The sequence below is a fragment of the Diadema antillarum genome, unplaced genomic scaffold (genome assembly GCF_040938485.1).
Source record: "Diadema antillarum isolate AM-2024a unplaced genomic scaffold, OU_Dant_1.0 scf00000178, whole genome shotgun sequence".
Classification (NCBI taxonomy): Eukaryota; Metazoa; Echinodermata; class Echinoidea; order Diadematoida; family Diadematidae; genus Diadema; species Diadema antillarum.
This window is the reverse complement of record NW_027271067.1, coordinates 1,698,707-1,711,928: the sequence shown is the minus strand read 5'-3', so window position 1 is coordinate 1,711,928 and position 13,222 is coordinate 1,698,707. Positions and strand designations below refer to the sequence as shown.

The 13,222-nt window shown below is 38.4% G+C and overlaps 1 protein-coding gene across 1 annotated transcript in view; it reads right to left on the bottom strand.

Moving 5' to 3' along the window:
* LOC139722953 (AP-3 complex subunit delta-1-like) overlaps positions 1-13,222 on the bottom strand; it is a 64,272-nt gene that overhangs the window by 46,241 nt on the left and 4,809 nt on the right. Inside the window, exon 3 of the mRNA XM_071634235.1 lies at positions 6,734-6,895. Coding sequence (XP_071490336.1) covers positions 6,734-6,895 — 162 coding nt within the window. The remainder of the gene's footprint in view (positions 1-6,733; positions 6,896-13,222) is intronic.

Sequence of the window (13,222 nt, the reverse complement as noted above, 5' to 3'; positions counted from 1 at the left end):
CACAACAGACCAGGGCAGATGGGGCACAGCGTTATCATGAGAGGTGAACATGAGAATCAGATTATTTTAATTTGATGTGGAACCAAGGATAAACATGGTTTTTTGGGGGGGAGATAAAGATGGGTTAAAATGGTTTAGGCATTTGATATGTGGTGTGTGGCATGTTGAAAAAGGTTTGTCAAATGTAGTATAATATGGTTAAGGGAGTATTAGCACGCCATGTGAAGTAAGATGGTTCAGTTGTATGAAACGTAAGGTGTGGAGGAGTGGGTATGAAAGCATGGATGCATATTGTTATTTGTTTAATGAATGTGAAATATGGTATCAATCAGTGGAATAAAAAAGAGGTGATTTCATTAAAGGGTAAATTTAACAGTATATCATGCCAGGGTTCCAAAAAAAAGTCCAAAAATAAATTATGATGACAAATTCATTTTCCAGAAAAAGGAATGTGGGAAAATGCAGAAAAATGAAATATTGAGAAGGGACAAAATTTGAATTTCGTATTAGAAAATAATAGGCAAGTGAAAGAAAAGAAAAATTGGTTTGGCCAGTAAAACAATTTTGTGGGGATTTGCAGAATGAGTTGTAGAAAATGATATATTCATGGAAGTGGAATTTGAGGGAGTTGTTCATGTGGGATGAGATCGGTGAGTGGTTACACAAAGGAAACAAACACAAAGGGTAAAAACAAAATAAATAAAAATAAAACACAAAGCATGATGGGATGTTTTCAACATGATACGAGCATGGATAGGTATGAAATTATATCATACAGCACATGGTGGGATGGGAGCAAATGAAGAATGTAATCATGGTACAGGGGAAATGTATTTTCAATGATGATTCAAAATGATTTCAATACATTGGTATGATGGTGATGGTGATGATTGCAAAAGCAATGTTGTACAAGACGATGCGAAATTCCAAGGAGGCAAATGGTGGTTGAAAAAAAAAATATGTATAAGTTTGTTACATAGTTTAAAGGGATGTATGAAATATTGGGCCATAATATGCATCATGAACAAATAAATATTTGGAAGCATTTAGTGGTGTTGGTGTGATTTTTAGTATTGTGTGAATTATACAGCAAATGATGGCAGGCAATTTTGGGGGGAGAAATTAGTGGGACAATGGCAAGGAGGTAAAGAAAGGAGAGAAGGGAAACAAAGAACAGAAATAACACAATTACACTTTTCACCAAATAACAACCATGATATTGATAATAAGTACACAGAAGGAATGAGAGGAGGTCAATTGGACACTTGGCAGACCAGCAAATGAGGTTATGTTGGCAATGCAACTTAATACCAGTGATCATGTGGCTAGCATGATCCAAAATTCAATGTAAAATATCACTCATTTTGTGCCTTTGACATCGGCTCATACAAGTGTAAGAGCACATCTCAGATTTAGGCTGATAAATCGTATGGACCTCTTAAATTTGTATAAGTGTGTGTGTGGGGGGGGGGTGGAAAATCACAAGAAGATTGTGTTCACAGACACAGGTTTGAGAGCACTGTCAAAAGATCACGACTGGTCAGAATACATTGCAGTCATACCTCACTCTGCCAACTCCAAATGCCTCCCAAATAAAACATCAAAGTGGGCATAATCTGTGTGCAGGCTGTTTAGCATCTACACACCCAAGTCAGGTTTAACTCCACTTCTAAAAGAGTATATCGAAGGGGGTGAGAGCACATAATTGGTTATTCCATTTATGATCCACATCGCGTACCACTACTCGACCAACACCACCTGTGTACTACTTGAACCAGAGAGATACAATGTACCATGGAACGGCCAGCACAAGTGACAGATGGGGTATGTACAATACTGTACGAAAGGGGGGTGGTAGTGTCACTGTCCACACGAGGGGTTACGCCATGGAAGAGGAAGAGGAGGTGGCCAACTCTGTGGGGGTAGCGGCAATCCGCCCTGCCCCATCACTGCGCGGATACTTACCAGTGCCATGATGTCATTGGCCAGATCATGTGACAGGTCAGAGGTCAAGATACATGACAATCCTGTCATGGCCACCCCCGTCTCATATTGGTTCTGGCTATGCAAGTCCTGTTCAGTTTTACGTTATCACAACAGATTACATGTGTTAGTTAATATGTTGTCATGTACAATGCGCAATATTGACAGACCCACATGTATGACAATGCACTTCTCCATTGTGCAGCATTTGTGTATAGTGGTAATACAGGCAACTACAAGTTTGTAGACATTTAATAATCACTGGGTCTCACTTAACGGTACTATTTACCATTGGGAGCAGTGATTTAAAAAATGTTTGAGTCATCACATTCGTAATGTGCAGGTCACTTGTATCACAGAACATCCAACTAAACTGTATATAAAGATTTTGCAATAAAGCCTAAAATGTAGGGAAATATCACTATTTTTCTCAATAAACCATTACTGTGAAATGTCTATTCTAGAAATAATTTTATTATAATTATTGCTCACATCTTGTATATTTAACAATTTACTCAACATTGATTAGACCGATTAACCTTTTTACACTGGTTGTGTCTACTATCTCTAACTCACGTTTTAGAATTATTTTGATACAATAAAGCTGGGTTTTTGTTTCATCTGCAAATGGTAAATAATGTCTTTAAGGGCGGAATACTTATAATGTATGACAGGGCACAAAATGACCCTCATATCAATACAGGTTTGTACATGAGTGCAAAAAAGCACACACCCAGTAATAATAATTAGAATAAAGTACATGTATGTGCCGTATCTATCATTACTGATACTCTCGGCGCATGAGAGCCTGTATGATTCAACACATGCTGTGTACCCATGAACAACTACAACTGTACTGTAACAGTAGAATCCTTCAAACCCAATCCATCCAATATTACAATGAAATTAACCCAAACTACACAAAATGTATAGAATAGGTCAATGCAATTTAGTGCAAAGATTGGTAAGAAAATGTGAAATTCATGTATAGGGTTGGCCTTTAAGTAAGTGGTGATACATTGTAGATAGTAAATCTATACTACAAGCCCACCGTTACCGTTACATGCATAATATCATTGCCTCTATCAACTCACACACAGCTAAAGGCAAAATATATACAATAATGTACATGTGACAACGGTGGCTTGATATCATTCATGACAACAAGAATCCTTTCTGGCAACAGGAATTGCTGAGGATAATGAGACAGATCAAAACTACAGTGGATAGGAACTCTTTCTGCAATACTTCCTGGGGGATCGGGTTGGTCTGTTCTTACTGGTATGATGCACTTTACTCATGCCTGACAGCTTGTCCACAATACATACAGAGTTGTGTAGACTGTAGTAATGATGTAAAATCACCTACTAATTACAGCACTGTGCATAAATTGTTTCGTTCAAGATTACAGTATTCTAGTAGATGTATTTGGGTAGGAGAGAGACAGGATTTATCAGAAAGGATATGACAGAAAGAAGTCACACTTAATGTATTCCTCTGTACTAGAAGCACATAAAATTGTAGGCCTACTACTGAAGAAAAAGCTCTTATGATCACTATGTTTGATATCATTTCTATTCACTGTAACTATTAGTATGAGTAGACCAAACATTCATAAATCATGTAATACAATTTTCATTGGGAATGCACTGTGATAATTCAGCACGTTTGGTTCAACCAAAGAGCAACGCATGATGTGTTGCACATTGTACATACTGCATGTGCATGTAATACATGTATTTACGAATAAACTGAATTAGACCTCTCCATATTGCAGCATTCAACTGCGTAGCCAAGAGGAAGGAGGCTACAGGAGGAGAAGAGAGAAGAAAGGAGAGACAGAAGGGCAAAACACAAAAATAAGAAGGGAGGACAGAGAGAAAAGAGGGGGAGAGAGAAGATAGAGAGACAGCGAGTCTGGAGAAAACATCTGCACATCTCTCCCTCAAGTATCCTACCCATAAATATCTGAAGGGCATATCTGCACTTCTCACTCTACTCGACATAGATCTGCACGCACACACAGGATGTAAACGAGCTGAACATTGTGCTGCAAGCATACAGTGCATCTGAAGACAGCATATTATAGTAAATGATGTCTGCCACATTTTTTCCCCCCTCTCCTGTCATGAAAACACACAAGAATAATAACCAGAAAAAAAATAAATAAATAACCAGTCTGTATTCCAATCTCCACGGGCCAAGCAAGGGAAGCAGATGCAATTATAATGACCTTGCTCTTTAGAAGGCCTGGATCAAACCAACCGAGGCGGGATGAAAAAAAAAAAATGATTACTTGAGGTGAGGTCCACACAATTCTCTTGCTGGGCCGAGCAGTATGTGCTGGAAGTCTAAATGGTAAGAAGTTGCATTATTCATGCAATATTCCTCTACAATGTACTTGCACTTTGCTGTATTTGTAATATTGGTCACCAGAGCTCTTTTTGACAGCATACAAATGCTTGCAGATTGCTTTGAGTGGATTTTCCGGCGTCCACTTCTGGGATTCTATCTAGCCCGTGCTCTCATTAAATGATTAAGGTATACTCTTCAATTAGTAATGGTTTGAACGACGTCAACAGAAGGGATCGGATTTCCAGAGGCAATCTGGCTGCTGAAATCATCACCTTGCATCATTAATCTGGCAACTCAGAATTTCACTGCTCATCTTTAATATAAAGAATGATTAAATAGATCTGGTTGAATTCACTAAGTCTGCACAAAATCAGAATCAGATTTATAAAAATTTGCCAAGTTTGGAGGTAAGCAAAAATTTTATAATAATAATTTTTCAAATAAATTTTTGAATAGAAATTACCGGGTACAGAGTTTCTGAAAATTCTCTAACCAAATCAATATCATGTTAACAACCAAAATCTCAAATTAGAATTAATATTTTACACTAGTAACTCAGGAAACATCAACTATAAAATAGCAACAACAACAACAACAACAAATTATAAGAAGATATGGTACCAAACCCCAGAAATGTAATTTGTGGAAATTGATTAAGTCCAGCTGCCAAACTTGCCAGTCTTCCATAACTCATAAATACTTCTGCCATCTGAATGAAAACACAAAGTACCATTTTTTACAGTAGGTACAGTGTATCTGCTTTGGTGTGTTTTGTTTGTGAACAGCTTTCACAGTACACAGGAAAGTCTTCTTCATGTATAGGTGTACAACCTTGTACAAAGTTGTATCTTCAGTGTTTTTGTGCGTGATTGTATGTGTGTGTGTGCTCATGGGTAAATTTTAAAGTACATGAATACACCTGACATTTTAATAGATGTGTCAGAATACAAACATATTTATAGAATGGCAATAACTTTTAGTTGTAGACATCTAAAATTGACTGCATAATGATCTATGCATTTCATAGTACATGTACTTTACATGTAGAAACTAGATATATCGCTACGGCGACTGATATGCCTCCGCCATAATGCATGGTTCTCCTAATAGGTCTATAGTACAATGTCTTGACAATGTGTGATAACAGTTTCAAACAATTGGCAAAATATTAAAATGACAGGTTTGACACAAATGTGCTGAATGTTCACTTTCCTAGAAATAGGTTCAATTGGATGAATGATTAAAATGTCAGAGTGCAGGTATTTGGGGAACTGATGATTTTTACTTGACTTTTGACCCTTTTATAAGTTTATGCATTGAGTAATTTTTCAAGGTATTGAGAAAAAGTATAATTTCAGTATCAAATGGGAAAATAGCATTATCTAAACCTGGCCTTTGACCTTTGACCTCACAGTTCCAAAGAGAATCACTGTTAGGTTGAACATGCATAAATATGTAAGTCTCATGATGATACCTTGAGTTACTTTTGAGATATGGAGGAAAAAGTGCAATTCAGCACTTTCACTTGACCTTTGACCTTTTGACCTTTGACCTTTTGGCAAGAAACTTCCCACAGGATATATATTGGGTAATACATGTATACATCAAGTTAAAAAAAAAAACCTTCATTCATTGCATAAATATAAGGAAAGTAGTGATATTTTGAGGAGTTGACCTTGACCTTTGACCCCCCTGACCTTTGACCCATTACCCCCAACTTCCCTAGATAATCACTGCCCATCGGTACAAGCATATATACTAAGTTCCATGAAGATACCTTGAACCATTTGCGAGATATGGAGAAAAACATGAAATTTCATTTTTTTTTCCACAAAATAACCTGTGACCTTTGACCTTTGACCCTGTGACCCTAAAATCCACACAAAGTATTATCCCCCAAGGATATACCCTCATACCAAGTTTGATGTAAAACCACCACACGGTTCTTGAGATATCGACAAAAACAAAACGGGACGGACGGACGTATGGACGGACGTACGGACGGACGGACGGACGGACGGACGACCCGAAAACATAATGCCTCCGGCCACTTCGTTGCGGAGGCATAAAAATAAAGTTCTTGCAGCTTCAATTGCAAAGGTCACAAGAAATATTGTTGAACAGGTGAACTCATTTTAATACAATCATGACATGGATTCCTTTTACTACTACGGAAAGTTGTCAAAGCATACTGATTGATCATGTAGGACATGATACAGATTTTTAAATTTATCTACAACTCACAAGTACATAGCATGTATTTCAGACTTGATGTACTCCTTAATTTAAACTTTCAATGTTCATACAAAGAAGGTTCTGGAAATGATATCTCTGAGCTATTAGCCGGATGATGGTGTGAAAACTGACTTGTACAATGGACCGAGAGAGAACATACCTTTCTGATCATATTGGTGGTCAGCATGAGGACGTCCGTCCCCTCATGGAAGCTCTGGGCAGCGGCCAGGTAGCCAATCCGCTTGAAGGTAAACTTTGGCGAGCTCATCACCTCGATGATGTTGAACGCCGCCCAGCTGATGTCGTAGCCCAACATATTTAGCTGTGGCATGGAATGAAAAGACCCATGATGTAGATTACATGAAATGAGAGAAAGAACAAATTACTCTATTTTGAAGCAATTGCAGGGACTCCAACCCAAAGTATCTCTTAAATGGGAGATTCGTCTGCTGAAGGCTCTGATCGCACGAACACACACACAGCATTATGCGCATGGACCCACAACATTCGCTTGCGGCTGGGGTCTTAGGGCCCACATCAGGGTCGTGGGAGCTCCTGGGTTATATACAAAGTAGATGCTCTCTTGTGGTATCTCAGCCTTTAAATTTTGGATGAACTTACATGTACTACGACTCATTACATTACCCATCGAATCATGTTTTCTGTTCATTTTTTAAGCCCCCCCCCCCCCCCCCAGTTATGGCTGACACAAGTTGGTGTGGATTAAGACCAAATATTGATACATCTTTAGACACATTTGTATTTATGCATGAAATGTTATTAGAAACTACCCCCTCCTCCCGCGTATTAAATTCTATGTGTATCGCAGCAAGGAGCAGAAGCTCCTTGATCGCAGTCATGCCCGAATAAAGGCCGGCGTGTATGGGATTGCACATGCCTACATGTACAGTGTGGTATTAGTAATAGTATTGTATTATCATGAGGACCTGACACACGATTGTTAACAAAGAAGGTCTCTTGTCAGCTACTCAGGGGAGGCAAGACCAGCATTGTTTACTCTAAATCACATGGTACTATTTGCACTCTCTTTTCACACTTTTTTTTTTCTTTAGCCTATAATCTCTGGTGTGACAATGGGAAATAATGTACATTAATACCTGGGCTAAACATTCATGAACAATTTTTCAAATCGGAGGCTACTACAGATAATAGCAACCTGGCCGATGGTACTAAAATTCTATTTTTTTTTAAAGTAAATTCAATCTACACTAAAAAAAAATAAATAAAATAAACATGATGATAATAATAATAATCCTAAAAAAGAATACCAATTTTTTCTTCACACTCACAATGTTCGGCTCAAAACTTCAAGACCGGCACATTGTTAATCAACAGACTTTGAGATTAAGATTTACAAATTAAACTAACACTGCCATTCCCTTGGGTAACGAATGGTAATCATTTGACTGGATTGTAGTATACGAACTAGCCATGAATTCACTTGCCATTTCATTTCACTCTCAGGGTCTATGGATTGCTAAAGGTCCCCATACAACAGTATACAGTACATGTGTGACATTTACAAATTTAATGCAATATATTGCAATGCTACACATGACCATGAAACCTGAAATACAATTTTCAACAATGCCTTTAAATGAGCTTTTGATACAGTTTAATATGTTTCTGCAACTTGAGTTTGTGTTCACAGAAAGAACAGAAAAACACACACACACAATTTCTTCAAATTGCATTTGAGATACACCACAAATACTGAATTAAACACACGGGTGGAAACCCACAGCAAATTAATGTTCAGCTAAACATTGTTAACCACTCAAAATAGAGTATTGTACATTATACAATATTGTATGCACTGCTAACACTGACAAAAAAGGAGCTTTCACAGATCACCTAAAAAAAGAACACCTACAGTGTGTGTACATTGTAAAACTCAAATCCTGAGAAAAGCATATTCCTCAACACATGTCCTCATACCGCATGTAACCATATGGTGACAGAGCAGGTGTCTTTTGGACAGCCAATTTACTTGCACAAACCAAGCATCATAGATTTCAGCACCAGCAATATCAATTTCAGCCCTGAAAGGTCAGAGTTATTACCTTGTGGTGCATGAAAATTGAGACAAAATGGGGACTGATGCTGACGCAAGCTCAGATTCCATCACAGTCTGGCATTCTTTCGGTCAACAATTTTTGTTGTTGATGTTCACTTTCCTTTTTTGTCTGCCTCCAGATGGACTACGGTACATGGTATGATACTTATGATATGATATGATATGATATGATATGATATGATATGATATGATATGATATGATATGATATGATATGATATGATATGATATGACATGACATGACATGATATGATATGATATGATATATGATATATGATTTGATATGATATGATGCATCATTTGACTCATCTTGAGAAAGATGAGGTTTTCAAGACAGCCACAAATATACAAATAAAATTTTCCAGCTCATATTTAAGAATGTATAGGAAATTACCTTCATTCTATCTGAACTTATGAAAAGTAAGAAAGTTATAAGCATCATGAATATACAATGTACACAAGTCCTGTGTACATCAAACCAAAGAATTATACCTGGGACAGGTTGAAAAGAAGCTGGCCTTTCGTATTCTAATGCTGCACTCTGACCCTGCATACTGTGTGTTGTACAAACGTCATGGCATGTTCACCTCATGAGTCATCAATCAAACTTGTAAGCCTACTAGGTCACATTCTGCACTGACAAATCCAATAATGTCTTCGGAAATTTTTATTTTCACGAATTTTGCGAATCAGGAGACAGCTCCCTTATCTCTTGCTTTTGTTTTGCTCATTTGATATCAAAGCAACATTTTTTTCCCCCTCTCATTTTCTTCGTCCTCACAAGGAGTGTGAATGTTCAGTATCGTTTCTGCGTACAGGTAAGAAAAAGAAACAAACAAACAAAAACAAAAACAAAATGTTCCTTTATTCAAAATTCAGTTGAGGATTTATAATTCCTGCTTTACAAACATTGAACTCTTTTCTCTTTTTTTTCAGTAGACAGGTAGTAGTTGCTGTTGCTGGTACATGCAAGTATATTTCACTTCAGAACACCCCCCCCCCCCCCCCCCCCCACACACACAGCCACGTGGTGGAATACTTGTACATGTAGGCCTACATTATAAACCCTCAGGTGGTACATGCAGAAGTACATTTCATTTGCAAAGCATGTGATAATGGTAAGGGGTAGGGCCTTCTTAAAATAGGACATTCACTGACATACACTATGTAGAGTTTACCCTGGTAGAAAAAATCATTCTTCTGATGGCTCACATGTTCAAGAAAAGTAAACAAGAAGTTTGAGGGAACTGCTATTTCTCATCACAATACCATGAAATGAACATCACCAAATATTAGATTTCATCGGGGAAAAAGACAAAATATGGGCATTCTGATGACATACAAGGTACAAATGCATGCAAGACAATTAGTACATGTATGTACTGTATTCACAGGCAATGTCAAAAAGTCCCACTATTTTCAACACAAATTAATGCGAAGTAAACTCAGGGTTCGGCCTACAAGTGTATATCTATGCCAGTAAAACCAAATCACGGTCTTTTCAACCCAGTGAATCACCTGCATAACTGACACACATAATCATGTTTGGGACTATGCAATGTGCCAAGGAGCAACTCACTATCATCCCATGAATTAGACAATCTTTATACAAACAATGTTTAAAATACATTCTGCAATTAAGTGAAAACTTGGTTTTTCTCATCACTTTAATACTAATCGCTGTTTTTTTCCATACCAATTTTTGGGAGATTAAAGAAAGCCTTACAAACAAACACAATGCAAACAAGTTCATTTGTGAATAGTAATTACAATGTGTAGTAGCAGGCTTGTGTAGCCATAGTGGTGATTGTAATACCTGCCCTGCAGGCATCACACAATAGTGCAAAAGCTGTAATCCAATACTCGGCTACTGCATAACAAGCTACAATTGTACATCGTATGGCAAGAAGGAATAGAATTATTGAAGTTACATTACACACTCCTTGACTGGAATTAATCCCTCTTCGTTTGTTTGTTTTTTTCTTCTTCTTTTTGGTGCCAATGTCTGAATGTGGCTTGTACGGCGATGCAGCCTTTAATTGCCATCAAATTCAGCACTATTAATAATATTACGAAACACTTTATTGGAGAACAAGACACCAATCCAGGGTGCTACATAACTTTATTTTACCACTTGCCCAGTCGGGCAAGCATATTCTCAAATTTGCTGCAAAACACTTGCCCGAACATCAGTTTTACTTGCCCGAAAAGAGAGCCCATAATAAAAGGAAATAATATAGAAAATCATGTGTAAGTCAAGGGCTTAAAAAAAACAGAATCATTTGAATAAACACCATACATTGATTCGCACGCTTCAACACATTGGAGTACTTGTAGTAACAAACTCTATCCTATCAAGTGTTGCTGCTAGCGCTGCATTGTGTAATGGGGCTTCTTCATGTGTTGGAAAGTTGCTGAAATGAAATATAAAGTGTGTTGCATCACTAAACGGCCATTTTGGGGGGCTTCTGTATGGTTGACTTTCTGGGTTTATTGGGGGTAATAAGGGAAAAAAGGTGGCTTCAAAACTTTCTGCTTGCCCGATTCGGGCAAGCATTTGTTCTTACTGTTCGAAAACACTTGCCCGAATTTGATTTTCACTTGCCCCATGCAATCGGGCAAGTGCTTTTGTAGCACCCTGCAATCTGACTTGTCCATCATGGATGCATTTCCATTTGTATGCAACATTGCTGTCCTCTAAACACAGATGAAGTGAAAGGAAATTTGACAGGAAATGGCAACAAATTGATTTTGCTACTGAAGGTGAACACTGAAATTAGTGAACAGGAACATGGAACTTTGAACACTGACCACTGAACAATGTCTCTGCTATATAAAGGTCTGCCCTCTTTGTGTCTACGAAAAAAAAAAAAAGAAGAAGAAGTGTATACTGTATTCGCGGTTATTTTCGCGAGTTTCGGGCTGATCGCGAAATTAAAAACATGCTAAAATATTACCCCGTCATACCTTATGTACAAATCGATGACAAAATGCATCCAACGCTGGCCGGACCAACGCGGATGTTACACCGGCGAGTACGTACACACACTCCTATAGTACGTATGCTATGGGGCTGCGGACTGTAGCATTTAGGATCACAACAGCGTAGAATCGCGGACAAATATCAACTTGATATCAAAACATTTCTTCAATTTGAAGACTTACCAGTAAAGTTAAAGTATTGACAACAGGGTTCGTGCAACGTTTGGTTCTGCCAATAGTCCCTTTCTGGTCGTATTGATGACTTAATGTGACTCGGTCGAGAGGAACCTGGGAGAGCTTGAGAGCCACGCTGAATTGACGGCCAGCGCATGCATGTGCACACATCACATGCGCACAAATTTACAGATTTCTGTGTGAGTATGCGCTGGCCGTCAATTCAGTGTAGCTCCCCCAGGTTCCTCTGGACCGAGTCACATTAAGTCATCAATTCGAACAGAAAGGGACTATTGGCAGGACCAAACGTTGCACGAACCCTATTTTCAATACTTCATCTTTACATTTAAGGAAGTCTTCAAATGAAAAATTTTTCGATTTCAAGTTGACATTTGTCCGCGATATTCCCCTGTCATGATCCTGAATGCTACAGTCCGCGGTCCCATTATACGCTATGCGTACAGGGCTGCTGGTCGCAGTTACGTGCTACGTTTGCCTACGCGAACGAACACTGGCTCGACGTGGTTGGGTGAGGCCAAGGGATGCATGTAAAACTTTCGCTAGCGCTAGCGCAGCTCTGAAAATTTGTCATCTAGAGTTTTATGTTGCAACATTTGGTAGGTACTTGTGAATGCCGTGTGTGAGTGTCTCACTGCAAGTTCCCGTAATTTTTCATTTTATAAATCTTCTACTGTGTCTTTTCTATTGTCATGTTTGGGAAGTCACAATGCAAATGGAAAAACGTTACGAGCACGTTGGCAAGTGTTTGAACGTGTTTCTCGGGCTTGGCAGAGTAGACCATACTACTAACGTTACTAGTACTGAGAGTATCAATCGCGAATTTAACAGCACGCGAAAATGCCACTGATACCGCGATTCGCGAAAATATCTGTATGCGAAAATATTGCCGTATACAGTAACTTCACTTGTATTCTACATATAATCAGGGTATGACAGATGTACACTTTTGTATTCAAGTATCTTCTACTGAAAGGAGAACATAGAGGTCATGACCTTTAGGTACACATACAATGTACAAATGTAGGGTAGAGTCTTCACCATAAAGTAGCAGAGCCAACCAGCAAGAGGTTATAATCTACAGTACGAGTAATATGTACGATGTCTTCTCCTTTTCTCTGTCTGGTTTCATTAGCTATAAATCTCTGTGGTTCGTTCTTGAGAGGCAGATGTTTTCGGTTTGCCCATTAACATGATTACAATGTACAAAAATTACACACAGTGGATGGTGGAAGAACCCAGTTTCTGTCTGAGCCCCGAAATCAATTTCCTAATTTTACAAATATGCCACAAAGCATGTACTGCACGCTATGCTGGCGGACACTAAATTGATGTTGCCTTTATACAGGGCGCCTGTGCAGATACAGCAAACCACTGGG